Here is a 24,325-nt window from a genome sequence, read left to right as displayed (position 1 = left end):
AGTAGCAAGGATTACAGGCGTGAGCCACCAGCGCCTGGCAAGGATCAAATTTTTTTAAAGTTTGTTTGCCTATTTTATATAGTCTGTGTAATTTAGCATATTTGTTTGAAATATTTTGGTTCCAGTTATTCCAAGACCTTTGTGTAGCTAAATAAAAAGTACAGATCATATGTATATATGATTCTCGATTTCTTTACATAGGTTTTTATTTTATTTTATTTATTTTTTGTGGTACTGGGACTTGAACTCAGGGCTTTCACCTTGAGCCACTCCACCAACCCTACTTTTGTGAAGGGTTTTTTGAGATAGGGTCTTGTGAACTGTTTGCCTAGGCTGGCTTCAAACTGTGATCCTCTTGATCCCTGCTTTCTGAGTAGCTAGGATTACAGGCATGAGCCACCAGTGCCTAGCCAAAGATTTTTATTTTAAGTGTATTTTTCTTCTAATTAAGCATGTTGTATGTGTGTGTGTGTGTGTGTGTGTGTGTGTGTGTGTGTATGTGATTGAATTAAAATATTTTCAGATGGACTGGAGGCATGGCTCAAGTGGTAGAGTGCCTGCTTAGCAAGCCCAAGGCCCTGAGTTCAAACTCCCAGGCTGGGAATGTAGCTCAGTGGGAGAGTGCTTGTCTAGTATGTGTGAGACTCTGAGTTCAATCACTGCACTGCTAAATAAATAAATACATAGTAAAAGTATTCTCAGAGAAGTAAAGACACTAAATCAAAGAGCAACACGTAATTTTAAGTAGTGATTGAGGATAGGCTATGAATTTAAAATTACTATGAATATATGACTATTCTGAAAAGTCTGAACCAAGTATCTTTTATCTAGTTACTGGTGTGCCTTCTTTTAAAATTGGAAATAAATACTCTACCTGCCTTTGATTTTAGTTTGTAAAACATTAATTTTACACGAGCATAGTGGCTATATAGCCTAGTATGTTTATAGTACTTTACAATGTTGTGAGGTAGTTATTACCACATCATGTTGGAGATCAGGAAACAGAAATTCAGACATTCTTTCCCAGGTCACACAGCTAAAATGATGGAACTGAGATCGAAGCCTAGATTATGGTTTGGACCTGGTACTCCCACTATTCATGGCTATGTGGCTACCGATGGCAGTCATCTTCATTTGTTCTAGCTGGAAAATCTGAACCAATCTCTCCATACCCACTAAATTATTTAAGAGAATAACTTTAGAAGACTCAGAGAAGTCACCAATTTATCACTGTGAATGGATAGGGGCAATTCATTGTGATGCCTTTCTTACACAGAGACCATCTTAGCTTTTGTCAGGATCAGGAATATTTTGTATAGAGCATTAGGCTACATGCTGGGTCACAGACAAGAATGATTTTTACAAAAGCCTTTATGACGTTGAGGATCAAGTACACATAGAGTGTGTCAGTGGACATGCAACACATGACCTCCTACATGAGAAGTGTATTTTCTACTGGTTAGCTTAGGTATTGTTTAGGGGCAGAACGAAGAACTTAAAATTCTCTTTTCCTTGTGTCTAAATTGGGTTAGTTTTATGGTTATCATTTTTGCCTGCTTTGCATGAATTCACAAAAGACAGAGGAAATGCATCATTTTTGTATTAGTATTGAGTGACAGAAAATGAAAATTCATGTCTCCTCTGTTTCAAGATCTCTGTTAGCTGTAATGGGGAATTTAACCAACTCGATGTCCTTATAGTTTTAATTGCTGTAATTATTTCTATCCTTTTAAATTTTATTTGTTTTATGATTAGCAAATGATCTTTATTGAATGGAGTGTTCTACAAGATGTTGTTAGGTCTGCTAGGTTTATGGTGGTATCCAAGTGTTCCATTTTTTTCTTGATCTTTTGCTTACTTTTCCATTCATTACGAGAGTAGGGTATTGAAGTCTCCTTGTGTTTATCTCCATTTCTGTCATTTTTTGCTTTAATGTTTCTTGGTATTCTGTTGTTAGGTACATAATATTTTTATAATTGTTATGTCTTCTTGATGCATTAATTCATTTACCTTTTAATATTATAAAATGTCCCTCTTTATCTCCACTGACTTTTTTTTTTTGGTACTGGGGTTTGAACTCAGGGCTTTCACTTTGAGCCACTCCACCAGCCCTATTTTTGTGAAGGGTTTTTTGAGATAGGGTCTCTTGAACTACTTGCCTGTGCTAGCTTCGATCCTCCTGATCTCTGCCTCTTGAGTAGTGAGGATTACAGGCTTGAGCCACTAGCACCTGGCTTTATGTATATCTTTGAATCTAAATTCTGCCTTCAGTAGGCACCCTAGTTAAAAGTTGATTTTTAAAATCCAGTCTGACATTTTTGCCTTTTGATTGGCTTAATCCATTCACATTTAATCTTATTGCTATAGCTAGATTTACATCTGCCTTTTTAGTATTTGTTTTCTATGTGTCTCATTTTTTTGTTTCTCTATTTCTCTTTTATTGCTTTCTTTTTCCTAAAGTAGATACTTTCCAATGTAGCATTTTGATTTCTTTAATGATTTTTCACTATATATTTTTTGGATGATTTTCTTTTTTTTCTTTCAGTACTGGAGCCTGAATTCAGGGCCTTCTCCTTAAGCCACTCTGCCAACCAACTCTTTTTGTGATGGGTTTTTTCAAAATAGGGTCTGGTGAGCTATTTGCCTGGGTTGGCTTCAAACCTCAGTCCTCCTGATCTCTGCCTCCTGAGTAGCCAGGATTACAGACGTGAGCTATCAGCACACAGCCTTGGATGATTTTCTTAATGATTGCTCTAGGGCTTACAGTATACATTTTAATTTAGCAGGCTCAGCTTCTGATTCACATTAATTTAGTTCCAGGGAGATGAACATTACTTCTATTTGGCTCGATTTTTCCCTGCATCCATTTTGTGACATTGTTATGTATATTACATATATAATTACTATAAACCCAATGATACATGGTTATAATTATTACTTTATAAAAATTTATGTCTGTTACAAGAACTGAGAAAAGATAAGATGGAAAGTTTATATTTATTGCTTTTGCTATATTATCCTTCTTATTGACAACTCTAGCTGTCTTCATTTGTTTTGTGGATTTGAGTTACCATCTGGAGTAATTTCTGCATTATAGTGTTGCTCCCATCTACCACCGTTGTGCTGTTCTTGGTAAATATACTATCTTTCTATATAATTCATTCCCAGCAGTACATTATATGCATATTATTTTATATGATTCTTTTTGAAATCAGTGAAGAGAAGGAGGAAAAATATGCATTTATGCTGCCTTTTGTAATTACCCTAAAGGTTAGCTTTCCTAGTTCTCATTTGTTGGATTTGTGTATGGTCATGAATTTGTGTATGCTTGTGAATTTCAGTTATTGTCTGGGGTATTAGTGTCTGAGGTCGCTTGCTTTCAGCCTGAAAAACTTCTCTTAATGTTTCTTGGAAGGTGGGTCTGCTCTCAACAAATTCTCCTAGCTTATATCTGGGAATGCCTTTATGTCACATTCATTTTTTAAAATTGTATACAGTGTTTCATTTTTTAAATTATATTATTGTTGTACTGGGGGTACATTGTGACATTTACAAAAGTTCATATAATACATTCTAGTTGAATTCACCCCCTCAATCATTCCCCTTTACTCCACTTTCCCCCATTGCTGGAGTAGTTTCAGCAGGTCTCATTTTTCCGTTTACATACATGGGTACCTAATATTTCTACCATATTCACCTCCTACACCCTTGCTTTACATTTCCCTCTCCCCCCACTGGTACCAATCCTGCAGACAGGAACTGTTTTACCTTCCTGTTCCCTGTTTTTGGAAAAAAAAAAGACGTTTTTGTTTGTTTAAGGTAGCTCTACAGGGAGTTTCCTTGTGGCATTTCCATGGATATATGTGTTATAAGTCAAATTGGTTCATGCCCTCTGTATTTCTCCTTCCACTTTTTCTTTTCTACCCCTTCTTATGATGATTTCAACAGGTTTAAAATTCCATGTTTCATTCTTGTGTACAAAGTGCATCAATTATCTTCATTTTTGAAAGATAGCTTTGCTGGGTCAAGATTCTTGGTTGAAAATCCCTGCCTCTGGTTTCCACCATTTTTGTTAGAAGTCAGTTGACCTTATTGGGGTTCCTTTGTAAATTATGAGTCATTTATCTCTTTCATTCAAGATTTTCCCCCTCATCTCTTACTTTTAGCATTCTTACATGTAATGAAGTTTGTGTAACATCATTACATGTAAGAATGCTAAAAGTATTCTAAAAGAATGCTAAAAGAGAAAGAACAAAGTTCCCACGTGAGGTGGGAATGGTCCTCAGTGGGGTACCCTCAAAATATTTTTTCTACTCCTCTCTCTTTTCTTCTCCTGATACTCTACTTCTGCATATATTGGGGTCTCCTTTTCCTCCTTTGTTTCTGTATATTGGTGTCTTGATGATGTTCTACATTTCTAAGACTCTCTTTAGCTTTTTAAAAAGTTCTTTTTTCCTCTTCTTTGGAATGCATAATCTTTGTCAATCTATCTTCATTTGCTAATTCTTTTTTTTTGTGCTGATTCAAATCTACCATTGAGTCCTGCTAGTGAATTTTTCAGCTCAATTACTGACTTTTCAGTTCTAGAATTTCAATTTTATTTATAATTTCAAGATCCTTCTTGATATTCTGTATTTGATGAGACACTGTCACCCTATCTTCCCTTACTTAGCTAATCATGGTTTCCTTTAGTTCTTTGGATTTTTTTTTTCTTTTTTTGTACTGGGGTTTAAACTCGGCGCCTATACCTTGAGCCACTCCATCAGCCCTTTTTTGTGATGGGTTTTTTCCAGATAGGGTCTCAAGAACTATTTGCCAGGGCTGGCTTCGAACTTCCATCCTCGCGATCTCTGCTTCCTGATTAGCTAGGATTACAGGCGTGAGCCATCGCTACCCGGCTCTTTTTAGCCTTTTGAACGTATCCTTTATAGATACGTTGAAGTTTTTGCTGGATCTAGCATCCATTCGGTGTATTAACAGCAGTTTCTTGCCTCTTTTTTTTTTTTTTCCTGTTATGTGTGTCATACTTCTTTAAAGGTTATATATTGTAGCAACTCAGTACTGGTCCCTCTTCTGGGACACAGCGCGGGGTATGTGCACAGTCACCCTGGATGACAGTGGCTTTGTAAGGCTCTGTTTGAGATGGCCCCTTTCCCTGACCACATCCAAATGTTAAGCTCCACGGACTCTTGATGGTCCTACTCTTTTCAACAATGCCTTGGGGCATAAATTGCTCTACAAACCGCAAAGTTGGACTCATTTGAAGGGATAATTTTGAAATCTCTTTTGAGATTTGTTCTGGTTGCTCCCGACTGACTCGCCCGCTCATTTCTCTTCAAGCTCCTTGCACTGTGCTGGGAGTGGGGTTGTGTGGGGTGTTGGCAGAAGCCTGCCCTGTGCCAGGATATGGGCGCTGAGGGCTCCGGGGTTCTCAGCAGTGCTGAGCCCAGGGTAGATCCTCCTTCTCCCCTGTATTGTGCTCCTCACGTTATCTCAGAATGAAGACTCACAGAATTTAAATATTTGGGGGCAGGGTTGAACTCAGGGCCTCATGATTGCTAGGTGGGCACTTTACTACCTGAGCCATGCCCCCAGTTCTTTTTTGCTTTAAGTTATTTTTCAAGTAGGGGCTTCGATTTTGCTAATTTTTTGCCCAGGCTGGACTCAAACTGCCATCTTCCTGATCTCTATGTTCATAAAATTAAAATTTGCTTCTTCCCGGTGTGTGGGGGTGGGGGGTTGTGGGAGCAGAGAGGTGATGTGAGTAAATGTAAAAATGTTAAAAAAAATTTGCTTCTTGAAAGGGTGATAGGTAAGTCATCTACAATATATTTTAGTTTTTCATATTCATGAAATTGTTTGATTGCCTGTGCTATTAATAACGTATTTTAACAACTGTCCTTGGAGAAAGGAACGATATACATCTTTCTTAACAACTAATACTTTTGCTCACTTCTGAAGGATAAATTGAAATATTTCAAGTGCATGCTAGCACAGTGTTGAAGAGTGGTCTATTTAAAAATATGACCCACTTAAGACGGAACAAAATGATATGGTGGAAAGTATACAGGTAGCAACCAGGCTCTGCCTGTAGCCAGCCTGGGTGAGCTTGCACAGTTGCTCAGGCTCACTGCTGTAGGTTTCCTTATTGGTAAAATAAAAAGGTTAATACAATGACCTTATCTAGGTACTTGAAAATATTTTATTCCTAATAAGGAATATTATGGAATGGTGATTTAAAAAATTTTTTTAATTGAAGGGCTGGGGGGTGAGTAGAGTGCTTGCCTACCCTGAGTTTGATTCACAGCACCACCAATAAATAAATAAACATAAAAATTAAAAATGGAACAATTTTATTTTTTATTTTAAAAAGTTCTAGGAGTCAAATTGAGTTTATTAATTTGCCTTTAGTTATTAATCTAAACATGCATTTAAATCTCACGGTTTCTAGAAAAAACAATCATGAATGTTTTTTATTTTTAAAAAAGTTCAAAAGCCAAGAGCCAGTGTCTCACATCCATAATCCTAGCTACTTGGGAGGCTGAGTTCAGGAGGATCATGGTTTGAGGCCAGCCTGGGCAAACAGTTTGAGAGGCCCCTCCCATCTCCAAAATAACCAGAACAAAGTGGACTGGAGGTGAGGCTCAAATGCCTGCTTTGCAAGTGTAATGTCCTGACTTCAAACTGCAGCCCTACCAAAAAAAAAAAAAGCTCAAGGGCCAGGTGTGGTGGTACATGCTTGTAATCCCAGCACTTGGGGAGGCTGTGGCAGGAAGATCTCAAATTTAAGGCCAACCTGGGCTACATAGTGAGCTATAGGCTAGCCTGGGCTACACAGAAAGACCCTGCTCCCCAAAAAATAACCAAAGCCCAAAGTATCAAAATTTAATTTTTAGTTTATCAAATTACCTTTACCTAGTTACTAAAGTATTTACTGAACATACAGAGAGTACATCGTTGTAGAGGTACAGTTGTACCTACAAAGACTTTACACTCTACTCATGGAATATAAACATTAAATATGTTAAAATGTAAGTAAGTCACATGCAGAATGGGAAAAAATAATTGTAAATTATCCCACAAGGGATTGGTATCCAGAACATATAAGGAACTCAATAACAAAAAATTCTATTAAAAAATGGACAAATGATCTCAAAAAAAAAAAGATACACCTCCTTACCTGCCATCCTCCCTCCCTCTCTCCCTCTCTCCCTCTCTCTCTCCTTCCTTCCTCCCTCTCTCCCTCCCTCTCTCCTTCCTCCCTTCCTCCCTCCCTCTCTCCCTCTCTCTGTCCTTCCTCCCTCCCTCTCTCCCTCTCTCCCTCTCTCTCTCCTTCCTTCCTCCCTTCCTCCCTCTCTTGCTGGGTATTGAAGTCAGGGAGTCCTGTATGCTAAGTATGCATTCTACAACTGAGCTATGCCTAAAAAAGGGAAATTCTTATATATTGTTAGTGGGAACTTAAATTTGTACAGCCATTATGGAAAATAGTATGGCGGGTCCTCAAAAAACAAATTGTAACAGTTTTATTAAAAAAAAAAGAATAGAAATAGAGCTACCATATTATCCAGTAATCCCATTACTAAGTACATAGCCAGAGGAAATGAAATCAGAAGGTAGAAGAGACACCTGCATGTTTATTGCAGCACTATTCACAATAGCCAAGACAAAGAGTGTGTGTGTCTATCAACAGACGAATGGATTATGGTCCATATCCATTGGTATGGATCAGGAATGTTCCCTAAAGGCCCATGCGTTAAAGGCTTGGTCCCCAGTGTGGTGCTTTTGGGGGTGGTGGAGACGTTAGGAGATGGGGTTTCTAGGTGACTGGGGGTGTGACTTCAAAGGAGATTGTGGGACTGTGGTTTCTTCTTCCTTTCACTTCCTGACCAGGAGGTGAGTGGTTTTGTTCTGCCCCATCCTCCTGTCATAGGCCCAAAGCAATGGGGCCAATGGGGCCTGAAACCTTTAAAATGTGAGCCAGAAGAACCTTCTTTCCATTTATAAGTTGGTTATCTCAGATACTTGTCATGACAGAAAGATGACCAACATGTACCCAATGTGATGTTATTCAACCATGAAGAATGAAATTCTGTTGTTTACAACATAGATGCAATGAGCTAGAAGACATATGATTGCATGAAATACGTCAAGCACAGAAAGACAGAACACTGCATGTTCTCACTTACATGTGAAAGTTAAAAAGTTGACCTCAGAAGTAGAGGATAGAGTAGTAAGGGAGAGAGAGAGGATAGTTAGAGGGTACAGAGGTGCAGGTGGACAGGAGGAGTAACTTCTAGTATTTTATAGTACAATAGGATAACTGTGATTGACAAGAATTAATTGTTTATTTCAAAATGGCTAGTAGAGAGGATTTTGAATGGTCCCAACACAAAGAAATGACAAATGTTTGAGGTGATAGATATACCAGTTACCTTGATCTGATCACTACATACTGTAAACATGTATTGAAATGTTACATTCTGCCCCATAAATATATAATTATTGTATGCCAGTTAGTGATTAAAATTTATCTAAAAATAAATGCCACTTTTTTTTGGGGGGTATACTGGAGTTTGAACTTGGCTTCCCACCTGTGTGGCAGGTGCTTTACCACTTGAGCCTCTCCTTCAGCCCTCATTTCTTGAATGATAATAAGCAGTCAGAAAAATGGTAATGGGATAGAAATGGAAGGAAAAAGAGTGGACGAGTGGACTTTTTTTTTTTTGCAGTGCTGGGGTTTGAACTCAGGGCCTACACCTTGAGCCACTCCACCAGCTCTTTTTTTGTGATTTTTTTTTTTTTTGAAATAGAGTTTTGCAAACTATTTGCCTGGGCTGGCTTCAAACCACCATCCCCCTGATCTCTGCCTCCTGAGTAGCTAGGATTACAGGAGTGAGCCACCACACTGGCGCCCAGCTAAGAGCGCCTCTGTTTTAGCTACAACAGTTGAACCTCAATGATGCACAGGGAGTAGGCTGTTGGAAGATCTTGTAGAAGGACATTGAAGGAAAAGGAATAACAATGATTTTTCAGATGGAAAAGTTTATTGAAAAGTAGAAAAATACATTTAATCAAGATTTACTTCTTAATTTTCTAATTTTGTCCATACTGTATTTCCTGATATACATCAAAGAGGCAGAAATAGATAGTGCCAAAGGAAAAAAGAAAATGTGACTAGAAAATGTTAAATTAAAATTTTATCTTTGAAGTTTTTCAAATGAAGATTTTTTAAGGCGATATATATATATATATATACATACACACGTATATACATATATACATATATACATATATATGTATATATATAACTTGCAGGCTGGTGATTCATATATTGATAGCTTCCCTTCATATTCTCAAATTTTAAAGTGATTATCTCGTAAAAACAAAAAAAATTATAGACAAGATTTACAATTGAAAGTTAACAACATGCATACAATATAGTAAAAATTTATTTCATATTATTGGCTCCAACGTTTTTACCCCAAATAGACCTTTTGTTCTTTCCTAGCTCATATTAATTCTATCTTGTGTGTGCAGAATGGGGTTTGAACTCAGCATTGCACTTGTGCTCTTCCACTTTAGCCATGCCTTCAGTTAACTCTTTTTAAGGAATTTTTTTCCTACTGAACAAACTGTATTTATTCAGATTTACTGTTTTTAGCTGGGTGCTGGTGGCTTACACATGTAATCTTAGCTAGTCAGGAGGCAGCTGGTGGCAGTTCAAGCCAGTAAGGCAAATTGTTCCTGAGACCCTATTTAGAAAACAGCCAACACAAACAGGACTGGTAGAGTAGGTCAAGTGGTAGAGTGCTCTGCCTAACAAACATGAGGCCCTGAGTTCAAACTCTAGTACTACCAAAACCCCCCCCCCCACACACACACAAAGATTTACTAATTTTAGCTGTGCGTGGTAGCTCATGCCTATAGTCCCAACTAATTGGGAGGCTGAGGTAGGAAGATCAATTAAGACCAGGAGTTTGAGGACTGGGAGTGTGGCTCAAGCACCTGCCTCGAAAGCATGAGGTCCTGAGTTCAAACCCCAGGACCACCACCACCACTCCCCAAAATACCCAAAAAACAAAGTTCATCTACAAATGAGAAGACTAAGAATCTTTAGGCTGGGTGCTGGTGGCTCCTGCCTGTAATCCTATGTACTCAGGAGGAGAAATCAGGAGGATCACAGTTCAAAGCCAGCCTAGGCAAATAGTTCTCAAGACCCTTGAAAAAACCCACCACAAAAAGGGATAGTGGAATGGCTCAAGGTGTAGGCCCTGAGTTCAAGCCCCAATACCACAAAAAAAAAAAAAAGGACCAGGAGTTTGAAATCAGCATTGGCAACACAGTAGTATTCCTCCCTGTCCACCACCACTCCCTCCAAAAAAGAAAAAAAATAAAGGTCAGTAGTAGACTACTTGCCTAACATGCATGAAGCCCTGGGTTCAATTCCCTGAACTGTAAACAAATAACTGGATTGCTATTTTTATATGTCTAACATAGCATAATACAATTGCTAGCCAACTACTGATAAACAGGGAGTGGCTAGAAACAGAGTACGATTTTTAGATGTTAACCTCAGTGTATTGGAGCATGTGCGATTCCCACTGAGTGATTTGCAGTACTGAGAGGAGCTTGATCATTTATTACCTCCTTTGTAGCCTCCTAGGGCTCTGCAAACCTCAGATTAGGAGTCATAGTATTTGCTTCAATAGTAATTTTGGCAACTTTTGTTACCAATAAGGTGACTAAATAAGGGCTATCTTTCTATGGATAAAACTGCATTAGGGTTTATATTATAACTCATTCTGAAAAAACTGATATAAATTTAAATAAATTTTATTTATATAAATAAATTTAACTTATTTGTGTGTGTGTTTAAATTATGGGCCAGAAGTTTATTTATGTCTTCAACAACTTTGGAAGGTTCTTGTAAGCAAATTTCCTAACATAAAGAACTAGTAACAGCCGGGTGTCGGTGGCTCACGCCTGCAATCTTAGCTATTCAGGAGGCAGCGATCAGGAGGATCACAGTTTGAAACCAGCCTGGGCAAATAGTTCTCAAGACCCTATCTTGAAAAAAATCCTTCACAGAAATGGGCTGGTGGAATAGCCTGTAGTGTAGGCCCTAAGTTCAAGTGCCAGTATTGCAAAAAAAAAAAAAAAGAGAGAGAACTATTAATGTTAAGGTAGAAAAGGATAATTTATACTCACAGTAAATAATACATTAAATTAGGCAATGTTACTGTTTTATAATGCTTTGAAATTTAAACTGTTTACTTGTAGGAATAATAAAGTTTAAAAAATTGGTACAGGAAACAAAATCAGAAAATTAATTTGCTTACCTCTCTTAATTATCCTTCACTCGACACACTTTTTTCCCCTCAAAGGTGTTACTAGAGAACAATTATACAAATTTAGAAACTTTAAAATACTTATATATAGGGCTGGGAGTGTGGTTCAAGTGGTAGAGCACCTGCCTAGCAATTGCGAGGCCCTGACTTCAAACCACAGTACTGTAAAACACCAGAAGCTGAAAAAAAAATCCTTACATATAAATACCATTGTTAGAGTTCACAACATATATTCAAATATCACTCCTCTTAATAACATTTAGTACAAACATGTAAGCCGTAAGAATTTCATGACTAAGTAGAACCACTCTGTGATTTGACAGAAATGAAAACTCTTAAGTAAATTTTGGCTATTTTCTAGATCTATAGTCACAGAATGAATCATAACGATGTTTTATTCAACACTGGACAGCTACATGCAATGGAATCTCATAACACTGTAATGAAGGTGAAAAATCCATATTATCTACTTTTTTTCCTGTACTTTTTGATGCTTAGATTTTTTTGTTATTATTGTTGTTTTGGTGGGACTGGGGTTTGAACTCAGGGCTTCCCACTTGCAAAGCAGGTGCTTTACTTCTTGAACTATAAGTTCATTTTGCTTCAGTTATTTTGGAGATGGGGGCCTTGTGAACTTTTTACTCAGGCTGGCCTTGAACCATGATCCTCTCAATCCAAGTAGATGGCACCTGCTAGGTGTTTGTTTATTTATTATTTATTTGTTTGTTTTTGAGACAGTGTTTTGTTTCATTGGAAATTATGATCCTCCTGCCTTCACTTCCTGGGTGAATATAATTGTGTGCACCCATCTGGCCTATGTTCAGATACACAAATACTACTGTTACCATTGCCTACAATCTTCAGTAATATAACATGCTATGCAGATTTGTAGCATAAGAGCAGTATACCACAGATCCTAGATGTGTAGCAGGTTAAACCATCTTGTTCTATGTATACTCTGATGTTTGCATAATTAAATCACCTAATGATGCATTTCTTAGAACACGTTTGCAGTGTAATGCTGCATATGTCTGTATGTAATATATAGCAGCATTCTGAGGGTCTAGCTACTTTTCTTTTTTTAACTCTTTGCCAGTGAGAATATATTTTACACTATAATTTAATTGCTTACATTGTGTGTGAGTGTATATTAGTTCAAACCATATAAAATTGCAGGTATTCAGCTTTTTCTAAAATAATAGCAATATGAAATTTTCTAATTTACTTATTTGCAGTGTTAAGGATTAAACCCAGGGCTTCACATGCACAAGGAAAACAATACTGAGTTACATCCTCAGCCCAAGTTATCTGAGTTTTTTTTTAAATATGCACCTCTTTCTAATTATTGTTTATTTATTAGTAATGCTGGGGTTTGAACTCAGGGCTTCATGGTTGCTAGGCAGACATTCTATCACTTGAACGATGCCTCCAGCCCATGACTTGATTTTTTTGACCTATGAAAATCATAACTTTACATACATATGTATATATGAGATGAAAGTTCATAAAACATTATGTATATTTCATAGAACAATCTGATGTTTTTTACTTACTCTAGTTTATGAATTTGTTTTCCTAATTATGTTCTACATTTATTTCATGATCTGCATTTGTGAAGTAGCTCTAGAGTTTGAAATATTCTTCTAGGAAATTCCATGAGGATATATATGCAACAATTGCTGAAGTTTAAAACAATTGCCAATTCATTTAAATTCCTGCTTAAACTATTGACTAGAGGTTTTTACTCATTATTTGATTATTGAAACAGCAGTAGATGTGACTACTTTTTGATCATAAGACATGTTCCATTATCTGAGTTAATTTATAGATAGTAAAATAATTATGGATAAGTTTGTATTATATTTTCTATATCAAAGGCCTATATCAATTGTGTCAATTACATTAAGATTTACGTATCATTTTAATAAACCTATGCTAGTAACATTTTTAAAATTAAATTTATAAGTCAAAGGCTTTCTAAGGTATTGCATGGAGAGGTAAGTGTTACGGTAAGAAACAACTGTTTTAAGTTTCTCATGATTTATTTAAATTTTAGATCAGGATTTGACATAGTTTTAGTTCGGATAGGCTATTTTTCCTTGATTATAGGGAATATGACTTCTAAATGAAGCATAATTTTACTTAAACTTTTTAAAAATTTAAATATAAAATTTAGTCATTCTGTTTGCCAGTGTCAAAACTATTCCTCTCAGGATTATATATGAGAAAACAAAATGCCATTACAAGTGTTTGACTATGATATATTGTAAGAAATTTTGTAAATGTCACAGTGTACCCCCTGTATAACATCAAAAACAACAAGTGTTTGAGCTGGGTGTGGTGGTGCACACCTACAACCCAGCACTCAGGAGTCTGAGGCAGGAAGATTAGAAGTTTGAGGGCAGCCTGGGCCACATAGGGAGACTGTGTTTATAAAACCAAAACCAAAACCAAAACCAAAAAGTGAAAAAGCAAAAAGTGCTTGACTGAATTCTATTTTCATATAATTTCTTAGCTTTATGGTTCTCATCAATGATCACTAATATAATGCAGGAAAAAGTTATGTTTCCAAGTTATATTCAGTGTTTTTCATTTGTAAGCATTTGGTGTAACTTAATGTTTTAGGAGACTATACATAGCATTTCTGTGTTCAAATTCGTAGACCTTTAGGTAACTGTCCTCTTTATTAATGCTATTTCAGTATGAAGCATACTTCTGGGATATAAATAAATGGGCCACATACATATATCCCTAACTTAACAGTGAAGAAATGGTCTGCTAACTGTTCTTATAAGAAATTTTAAATTATTAGAAAACTAATTTGCATTAAGTGGTGAGTGTGAATATATATATATATATATATATGTATATACACATTTTTCCTCCCAAGTCATGGAAAGTTTTTTAGAAAAAATCTAAAAGCTTCTTCTTCTTTTTGTTTTTAAAGAAAAGAAATTAGAGGTTAGTGTACTAATTGACTAAATATGTTTGGAAGACATTAGATATTTTATCTAATATATCTAATTATGCTCATAATAATGCTAATAATTGTGCATATTTATAAAGGAGCATGCTTCTTTTTCTTTTTTCCCACTCAGAAGGAAATCATAGTTTCATTAGTTACATGTATCATCTCTTTTAAAGACTTTAGAACTGATAACAGGACTGGCTCAATAATAAATATTATCTACTGTTATTCTTGGCATCTCTTTGGAAGTGAACTTGAAGTCCTAGTTTCAGACCTAGTTACCAGAAATTATTTATTCAATATAAATTAAACAATAAGAGTGAAGTATATGCCAAGAATTAGGTTCATGAGAATTTGAGTGTTGCTGGTTTCCAGTCAAGATAGGAAAGCAGTGTGAGCTGCAGGCTCCCTGCATGATCTGCTCCATAGAAACTACTGCAGCGACTTCAGGCTGTTTTGAGCCAGTTTGCATTTCTGGGTTGATGGAGTGGCAGGCTGGTGAGAGGCTTAGTTGAAGGAAGACTTGTAAGTCTGTTCTCGTTCTCTCTCTCTCTCTCTCTCTCTTTTTTTCTTCCCTCCCTCCCTCCTTTCTTTTTTCCTTTTCCTTCTCTTCCTTTCTTTTTCCTTTCCTTCCCTTTCTCCCTTCCCTTCCCTTTGAAGAAAGCAGATTTATTAGAATGCTATTTAAAAGGAAAGAAAATGGTAGACATCTAGGCAAAGGAACATAGTACTCCACAGGATTGAGAGTAGATTTTATACATGGGCAAGGCTGCTTTTGATTGGCTGGCTCCCTTTTTGTGGACCTTATTGATTGGTTGTCTCTTCCTGGGATCATGGTTTGAATTTCACTCACAGGAGCATCTCACCAGCATGGCTTTTACTTCCTCATTCCAGCATTTCTTGCTCCTCCTTCTTCCTTTGTCCTGGCTCTTGGTATTTTGTTACTGGCATGCCTCCTTAAGTGAAGGGCTTTCTTCTATACCCTCCTGACAGTACAACAAAACCAGTCCTGGTTTTAGTGGGGTGAAGTTCTCATCTTCTTGGAATGGCTGGGTAGGGTTGGAGAGCTGTCCCCGCCTATGTATTTGTTGTTCTGGGAGAGGGTATAGGGCAGTCCGTGGGGACACAGAGGGGTCTAATTGAATACTGGAATAAAATTGTACAGAAGACTGGTCCATGGGGCTAAGAAGCACCGGAGGGTCAGATGATAGGGGATGGATCCCACGTTGTTGCATCATCTGTAACTTCATGGCCACTGGCTTCAGATTGTCCTCCAATGGGCAAAGATGGCATCTCCAAGGAAGGTCAGAAGGGATTTGAAACCGAGCGCCAGTGGCTCACCCCTGTAATCCTACTACTCAGGAGGCAGAGATCAGGAGGATGGCGGTTTGAAGCCAGGCTGGGCAGATAGTTCTCGAGACCCTATCTTAAAAAACAAAAACAAAAACAAAAACACTACAAAAAAGGGCTGGTGGAGTGGCTCAAGTGGTAGAGAACTTGCCTGGCAACAGTGAGTCCCTTTTGATCTGAGTTCAAACCCAAGTACTGCTAAAAAAAAAAGGATATGAAAGTAAAGATGGAGGAAGGGATTCACTCATGGCATACATGGATTCACCCAGTCACCTGCTTCCTACTGCCCCAAGTGTAGCTATGTGGAAAAAAGGAGATAAAGTCCCCAGAAAGATAAGATCTCTGTATGCTCCAAGTCTCTGTATAGGCCACCAGGATGTCATATTTCAGAGCCAAATGTTGTAAAAGAATTTGTGGAAATGGGAGAGTAGGAGAAAGCAAAGATTTATTAGGATGACACTTTAAAAGGAAAGAAAATGGCAGGCAACTAGGCCTTAAATCTGTTCTTGATTTTCTCAGCATTCATTGTAACAGACACTGCAGCAACATTGGAGGCAACAGCCCGGGCTGCCGATGCAGCTAACTGCAGAGCATCGTCAGGGCAATGCAGAAGCCTTGGTGGCAAGCAATGATGGCGAAAAGCAATGAAGAGTGACTTGTTTGCCCTTGGATATCCATTTCTCCTCCTCTTTCCAAACTTCTGGGGTTGGTGAATTCTCTCTCCCAACGAGACATCTAACTAAAGATTTAAAGGTAAAAATCTAACAAAGGAGTTGCCTAATGGGTAAGTAGCAAACCAGAATAATCAGCAGTGTTTAGGTGGTGGATGGGGTTCTAGGCCCTTGGGTTCATCTCCTTCCAAGCCCCTAAACTCATGGATTCAGCAAGGGCCCTTGTTGTAGGCCTTTCCTTAATCTCCCTTATCAACTAGAACAGCAAGTAGAATGTGGCCAAAACAAATAGACACCAGCCCATTTTTCCCTTCATGCAAAGTGGACAAATGAACTGCTCTAAATTCTGAACACTGCGGGGTTTGTCATCTCCACGTCTTTCAGGGTCACCCACAAGTAGGAAGTAATACAGCAGATGCGCACTCCTGTCTTGTGCCAGCACAGTGTGCAGACACAGGTCTGCAGGTTTCCTCCTGTATGAACTAGCATTATTTGGCCCAGTCTTGTTCATATCGTTTCTATTTAATGGTATACATTATTCCAATAATGGTGTCCATGTGCTCACTTCGGCAGCACATATACTAAAATTGGAATGATAGAAGATTAGCATGGCCCCTGTGCAAGGATGACATGCAAACCCGTGGAGCATTCCATGTTAAAAAAAAAAAGTGGTCTTCATGTTTCAACTTTAAGATTTGGTTAACCTCCTCCCCACCCCCCTCAGTACCTCCCCAAAAAGAATCAGGATCTACAAGTAATCGAAACACTTTTGCTGGGCACCAGTGGCTCACACCTGTAATTCTAGCTATTCAGGAGGCAGAGATCAGGAGAATCAAGGTTCCAAAACAGCCCCAGGCAAATAGTTTGCAAGACCCTACATCAAAAAAAAAAAAGCCTTCACAAAAAAGGGTGGTGGGGTGGCTCAAGGGATAGACCCTGAGTTCAAATCCTAGTACTGAAAAAAAAAAAACGATTTTTTTGACCATGTAACATTCAGTTCACAACTGGTAGCTCTGGTTGTCTCGTCACTGTGCCCCACGATGAGGTGATCAGTTTCTACCAGCAAGTCTCTACCAACTGCTTTTCAGAGGGAAGATGCTGGATACATCCTCACTCCAAAATTCTAGGGCTCCTCACCCTGATTCTTCTCTTAGGGGTTGTCAGAAACTCCGTATAACTATATGTGCTCCAATACTTCAGGCTCCCTTGAGCTGAATTTTGGAAAATGAGCAGGAGGCTGTCAGGCTGCCATGCTGGGAAAGTGATTTCTAGGAGTGCCATGACAAAAGGCATAGTGCTGCTTAGGTAACTGCCAGCCTTTCAGGGCAGGAGTACAGAATTTGATTTGGGAGAGAGGTAGACCAATAGGTGGAGAACACATGCTGGATGCATACTATTCTAAGGTATTTGTACTGTAGCACATAAACCAGTGGCTTTGGGGTGGGACCTGAGAAATTATATATAAGCTACTGGATGATGCTCACAGTGATTTGGGAACTTCATTTTGAATACTACTACTATAAGCAATGGAAAACAAAGGGTTTTTTTCTTTTTGATAGCTCTACATTTATAATTTTTTTGTATTTATTTACTTTATTATTGTTGTACTGGGGGTACATTGTGACATTTACAAAAGTTCTTACAATTTATCACAGTTGAATTCACCCTCTCCACCATTCTCCTTTTATCCCTCCTCTCCCATTCCTGGAATAAAGCTTTAAACAGGAAAGTAACACAACCAGACTTATGTTTACTAAGATCCTACACAGGTGGAGGTGTGCAGATAGGAAAGATGTAGCACAAGAGAAATGAGACCATTGGAAAACAATAGAAAAATGATGGTATTTGGACGGTAAACCACTTGAGTTAAAGTTAGCAATGAATCCAGAAGTAGGTAAAAATAACATTTTGACAAATAGTAAGCAGGTAACATACATTATTAAATTTTTAAGTCATGCTGTATTTCTTCAAAGCACTTCAGATCCTGGCAGACAAAGGATATATTCTTTGGGGGAATATATTTTAATCCCCAGAAAGGAAATATCTGTTTGTTAGAAACTTAAAACCAGATATCATCGATATGGAATCATCCTCTAATAATCACAAGGATAGTGAAATGCTAAATTTTCTATTTAGGTAAGAATAGTCAATTTTCACGTGTGTGTCTGTGTGTGTGTGTGTTACTGTAACTTTGGGGATGTGCAGTAATGTGGACTCCATGCCAAAGTACTTCTTACAAGTATACATGGATGAATGAAATAATGCATATAAAATATCGAGCACTAAGCCAGACATATAGTAGGTACTCAGCGCCAGAAGTACCAATGTATTCTTTATTAACTTTATTCTTTACACTCCATGACTTCATCTCCTTTTCCTTATTCCATTTTTCAATTCTCTATTCCCAATTATTCCTAATTTATTTGCATTTCAGTTAAGAGTTATTTCCTGTTCCATTTGTCGTCTTCAGTTGTTCACTGTTGCCATGCAACTATAAAACATGCTATCTTTAGTTCCATGGAAAGCTGCCTACGGTTTAACAAATCCTGTGTGTATTTTCTCCCAAGTATTTGCTTACTGGATACATACATAGTGGGGTGGGGGGAGGGAGACAAGAAGGGGAGGATCAGTGTATGTTTCTTCAAAACTCCTAATGTTACATGTTGTAATTGAGACTACATTTTCTGGGAAAAACAAGTTAGCAAATTTATCTTATGATTCATTTGATGGCTGCATTTTTTCTTATAAACAAGATAATATTGCTTTTGGTAAACATATAAGATTATATTAATTCTGCAATTTTTATGACTCACTTATATTTGATTTTACACTTGATACTTAAATGTTATTAGAAACACAAAATGCTAATGAGTGGAAATACTCTAGATTGATAACCTGGGCTGAACTTTAACCTTAGATCTAAAGTAAAGACCTAATACATTTTTGTTTTTGTTTGTTTATTTTTTTGGTGGTACTGGAGTTTGGACTCAGGGCTTCATGCTTGCTAGGTGGGTGCTCTACCACTTGAGCCACTCTGCCAGCCCTCTTTCTTTGTTTGTTCTTTTGAGGTAGGGTCTCACTGTATAGCCCAGGCTGGCTTTGAGTTTATGATCCTCCTACCCAGCCTCCTGAGTGCTGGGATTACAGGTATGTAACTCCATGCCTAGCTACTAATACGTCACTTTACAGTGCTGGGATTGAACCCAGGACCTTGAATATGCTGGACAAGCACTCTACCACTGAACTATGCCCTTAGCTCAATACTCTTGACTAGTTGTATTTCATTCACTTAGTAACAAAGGTCAATCTATTTTACTCAATTATATTTACCAATATCCATTATATATATATAAAATGCTGTGTGAGAATCTAAACAATATACCAAAGAAGAATATGAAAGTTTCAAACAATTTACCGGGTATGAAAAAATTCAGCATATATGAAAATAGAAAACTTAATTGTTAAGACCCAGTTTTAGTACAATAGATGTCCACAAGGAATTCAGGAAAATGAGGGACTGGGTGGACTGGTGTGCCAGCTAGCTTATTTACCTCTCCTGATCCAAATTCTACCTTTTTTATCTCTCCTGGAGGCATCAACAGGCTGGATCATACCAACAGAGATTCACTCCTCTGGCCTCTGGTTTAGTTCAGTGTTGAATCTATGTAGGCAATCTGAAGGTTAAAGGAGAATAAGGGCAGGGCAGGAACATTTGTGGGACCCGGAGCTAAAGTACAAATAGAGGTCCAGATACCATGTGCCTACCTGTTTAAAACTAATAGTCAAATGCTGCTCCTATTTGGGCCAGTATATCTTCAGAATGATCTGAAAGGTCAAGTTCAGATATGGAGTCCCCCAGTTCATCAGAATTCCACAATGGTTAAGAGCACCTGCCTCGTAAGCATGAGGCCCTGAGTTCAAACCCTAGTGCGGCCAAAAAAAAAAAAAAAAAAATCCACAAACCGAAATTGGTCCCGGTCCTGCCTGCAGCCTAGCCCATTCCTTTCCCACCCAACTCTGTTTTAGGCCCCGCCCTCCCTTTACACTAGTATCTCTTAGGCATAGGGGTGCTGGCTGCCTGGAGCCTGGAAAGTCTTGCAGGGTCTGAAGGCAGGCTGGGGGCCATTTGGGCAGGGAAATCCAGAATCCGGGGTACAGAGCATGGTCTAGAAAAGAAGGCATGAGTTCTGGGTGGTTTGCCTCCTTGGCCCTGTGGCTGCCCTACCTTGCAGGGTGGTGCAGCTGAAGGAGGACCAGAGCAGGAATCCCCCTTCCTCCCCTTTTTTTTGTGTACTAAGGCTTGAACTCAAGGCCTTAACTTTGAGTCACTCCACCAGCCCTACTTTTTTTGTGAAGGGTTTTTCGAGGTAGGATCTTGCGAACTATTTGTCCTGCTGGCTTCAAACGGTGATCCTCCTGATCTCTGCCTCCTCAGTAGCTGGGATTTACAGGGTGAGCCACCTACCCCCGGGACAGGAATCCCTTTTGTCCGGGGTGTGGGTACCACTGGATCAGGCTATTTATTTCCTCAGGGGCTTTCCTTCTGGATTGCCTCTGGCTAGATGTTTCCTTCTTGCAAGTGTCAGCTCTTCTAAAGATGACTCTGTTTACACAACTTACTACTTCCTCCTCATCTCTTTGGACTTTTTGTTAGAAACAGTCCTCCACACAAGGGAGATATGAGGATAGGTAAGACGCCTAAAAAATTAGTTAGCATTTGTTGCCCTCAACACAGAGAAACTAAAGCAGATACCTCAAAAGCAACTGAGGCCAATAGAAGGGGACCAGGAACTAGAGAAAAGGTTAGATCAAGAAAAATTAACCTAGAAGGTAACACACATGCACAGGAAATTAATGTGAGTCAACTCCCTGTATAGCTATCCTTATCTCAACTAGCAAAAACCCTTGTTCCTTCCTATTATTGCTTATACTCTCTCTTCAACAAAATTCGAGATAAGGACAAAATAGTTTCTGCCGGGTATGGGGGGCCGGGGTGGGGGGGGAAGGAGGGAGCAGGGTGGGTGGCCAGGGAGGGGGGGTGGGGGGGAGGAGAAATGACCCAAGCGTTGTATGCACATATGAATTAAAAAAAAAAAAAAGAAACAGCCCTTGAGTAGGTTATGGTTATACACTGATCACCACCTTAATTAAAGCAGTCCCTTAATTAAACCATCATCAACTACCTCAATATGAGTGTACCATCTGTTTCCTGCTGTGATCATGACCACACAGTTGGTTGCTTAAGTGAAATATTACAATAAAGGTGAACTTGATGAAGGCCTTGAGGAAAACTTTTGCTTTCTAGGCAGGGAAAAGTAGGATTCAGAAATTAAAGGGACTTGAAAGAATATAGAAGCCAACCTTTCTACCCTATGCCAATAATTTTGCCCTCTTCTTTTGATATTTTATTGGACACAACTCAAAAGAATTCTTAGCATAGTGGTGCATGACTTTAATCCCAATATTAGGGAGACTGAGGCAGGAAGATTGGGAGTTTGAGGTCAGCTGGGCTATGTAAAAGAATGCTATAAAGCATTCTTTTTTTTTGCAGTACTGGAGTTTGAACTCAGGGCCTACACCTTGAGCCACTCCACCAGCCCTTTTGTGTGTGTGTGTGTGTGTGTGTGTGTGTGTGTGATGGGTTTTTTCAAGATAGGTTCTTTCAAAATGTTTCCTCCGGCTGGCTTCAAACTTCGACCTTTCTGAGTGGCTAGGATTATAGGCGTGAGTCACTGGTCCCCGAAGCATTCTTCTAAGTTAATTTTACATCCTTCTGTGCTCCCACATATGTTCCCAGATATTCATAATGTACCCGTTATATACCCTATGATGACTCACTCCTCCTACTTTTTTTTAATCAAACCTCTCTGAATTCTTCAAATGACGTATTGTGAAATTATTTATCTTTCATTTGATGGACTTGTTTGATTCATTTAAATTTTCCTCTACTTTGTTTTTTTGAGACAGGGTCTTTCACACTATGTAGCCCAGACTGGTCTTGAATTTGAGTCCTGCTGAGTGCTGGGATTACATGCACCACTACACCTGGCTCTCTTCTTTTCTCATTAGTCTAAGGCCAGTTAGTACTATTTGGTGCTATATGAATCATAGCCACAAAGGCAAATTTGAGTCCTGAGATTCTGTGACAGAATTTGAGATTCAGAGTCATTTGAGTAAATCAGAATATGTCTACACTATCTTTTTGTTAAGCTACAGAAACATAAAACAAAAATTTTAAAGTTATCCTAAAGAATTCAGTCTCCTCTCTCCTCCCTCACAACATCTGCTAACATTAGAAAAACACTGATTTTCAGGACTGAAGTTATGTGAATAAAAAAAGAAAATACATTCAGGAGAAAGAATGAGGCCAGTTTTGTGCAACCACAATTTGAATTTCCTGCAGAACATTCCCTTCCTGTTGGACTGAACTGGAGTTATCAACAATATCTGTGAAACCCAGAGAACATGTGGGCTGAGAAGGTGGCCAGGATAAAAATAGCAGTGGACTTCCTGGAGAGAAGCAGGTCGGGGCAGGAGTGGGTGGGAATAAGGAAGCCAAAAAAGAGGCAAAATTCAAGAAGAATGAAAGGATCAACACAGAAGTACTTAAGAGTTCTTAAAGACTGCAGAGAGTTAATTATATTTGATGAGTAAGCGGTGCTACCCACAGTAAGCAGAGTTTCAGTGGAGTGTGGGGGCAAAGTCCGATCACCGTAAGTCTAAAAGCAAAGGAGGAGTGAGGAAACGCAGCAAATAATTCAAGACTGTTCTGCTTCATTGTGAAAAATGCAGCCAGAGGGAACGCAAAGATGCAAGACTTGAAAGTAATGTTGACCCCCTCCCCCACAGGCACCAGGTGGGAAGGAAGCAGCAATAGGTAGCTTAAAAATAGAGATCCTTGAGGAGTGGGGAGATCAGATCAGGGGGCAAATGAGAAGAATTCTTTGGAGCTTGGTGAAGGGAGGTAGGAGTTACAGTCAAATTGAGGGAGCCTACACCTCACACTGAATGGCCTCAAATTTCTCTGTAGAATCAGAGGCAAACTCTGCAGAGAGAGAAGGGTGGGGGTAGACAAAATGACTTGGAAAAAGTGGTCCAGGAAAAACCAAAAAAGGATCACTGACAGGTGCCGAGGGCCTGGCTGAAATGCTTGGCTACGAATTGAACATGGCATCTCAAGGTTACGTGACTTTTACTTCCAATTCTGCCCCGCAGTGTGTAAGGCACGGAGGAGGCCGATCAAGGGGGACTTCTACATAAATCCCTATCTCGAAGGCCCGGACCCTAGGGACACGAAGGCTTGTAGCCCAGTGGTGCGAGTGCCTACTACGAATTTTTGAAGGGGTACAGGAGGGCCAGCTGCTTTCTAAGACATTACTGGGCCGAAGCTTTAGCTTCCCGAAGCTTCCACGGAAATCAAGACTTTTTCACAAGGAGGGGACATACGTTAGGAAACGAGCTGACGGACTGTCATAACTTCCCTCCAGATCCAGCCAGCGCGAGCGAGGGAAGGCGGTGGTTGCTCGGGTCCAGGTGCCTTCGCCTCCCGGGGGAGGCGGGGACCCCAAGTCCGCGTAGCCAGGCGGAAGCGCCGTTGCCATTGGTCGGGCGGCGGCTTTTACCTGTGCGGAACCCCGCGGCCCCAAGCGCAAAGTCCACGGCCGCGGGCCAAGGAGCGCGCGGCTGCAGCGCAGGTGGGTCCACGCCCTCGGCCAGGCAAGATGCCCCTGGGGCTGCGAGGAAAGAAGACCAAGTGCAAGGAGGCCGCCCGGCTGGTGAAGGCCGAGAAGGCGGGCGCGGACGACGAGCGCGTCCCCGGCCCCCCGAGCCCCGCGCGAAGGCTGGTCTTCCACACTCAGCTGGCGCACGGCAGCGCCACGGGCCGGGTGGAGGATTTCACGAGCATCCAGGAGCTGTACGCCAAGATCGCCAGCGTGTTTGAGATCTCGCCGTCCGAGGTAAGGCAAGGTGGCCAGCCACCCCCGCCA

General features: G+C 39.4%; 1 protein-coding gene and 1 non-coding gene across 3 annotated transcripts in view; both read left to right on the top strand.

The window, feature by feature from the left end:
• The first annotated feature begins 16,894 nt into the window (after positions 1 to 16,894).
• On the top strand, positions 16,895 to 16,997 carry LOC141425185 (U6 spliceosomal RNA). Its single transcript, XR_012450275.1, has one exon. It is a non-coding gene; the product is annotated as a U6 spliceosomal RNA (small nuclear RNA).
• A 5,916-nt stretch (positions 16,998 to 22,913) lies between these two features.
• Gipc2 (GIPC PDZ domain containing family member 2) overlaps positions 22,914 to 24,325 on the top strand; it is a 91,373-nt gene continuing 89,961 nt past the window's right edge. The window contains exons 1-2 of one of the 2 annotated variants that reach the window (XM_074079687.1): positions 22,914 to 23,161; positions 23,553 to 24,295. In XM_074079687.1, coding sequence (XP_073935788.1) covers positions 24,059 to 24,295 — 237 coding nt within the window. In that variant the 5' untranslated portion in view covers positions 22,914 to 23,161; positions 23,553 to 24,058. Of the gene's footprint in view, positions 24,296 to 24,325 lie in introns of both variants that reach the window. The other variant, XM_074079686.1, reaches the window with a different exon arrangement.

The sequence above is a fragment of the Castor canadensis genome, chromosome 7, assembly GCF_047511655.1.
Source record: "Castor canadensis chromosome 7, mCasCan1.hap1v2, whole genome shotgun sequence".
In the NCBI taxonomy this organism is placed as follows: domain Eukaryota; kingdom Metazoa; phylum Chordata; class Mammalia; order Rodentia; family Castoridae; genus Castor; species Castor canadensis.
This window is presented reverse-complemented; position numbering and strand designations above follow the sequence as displayed.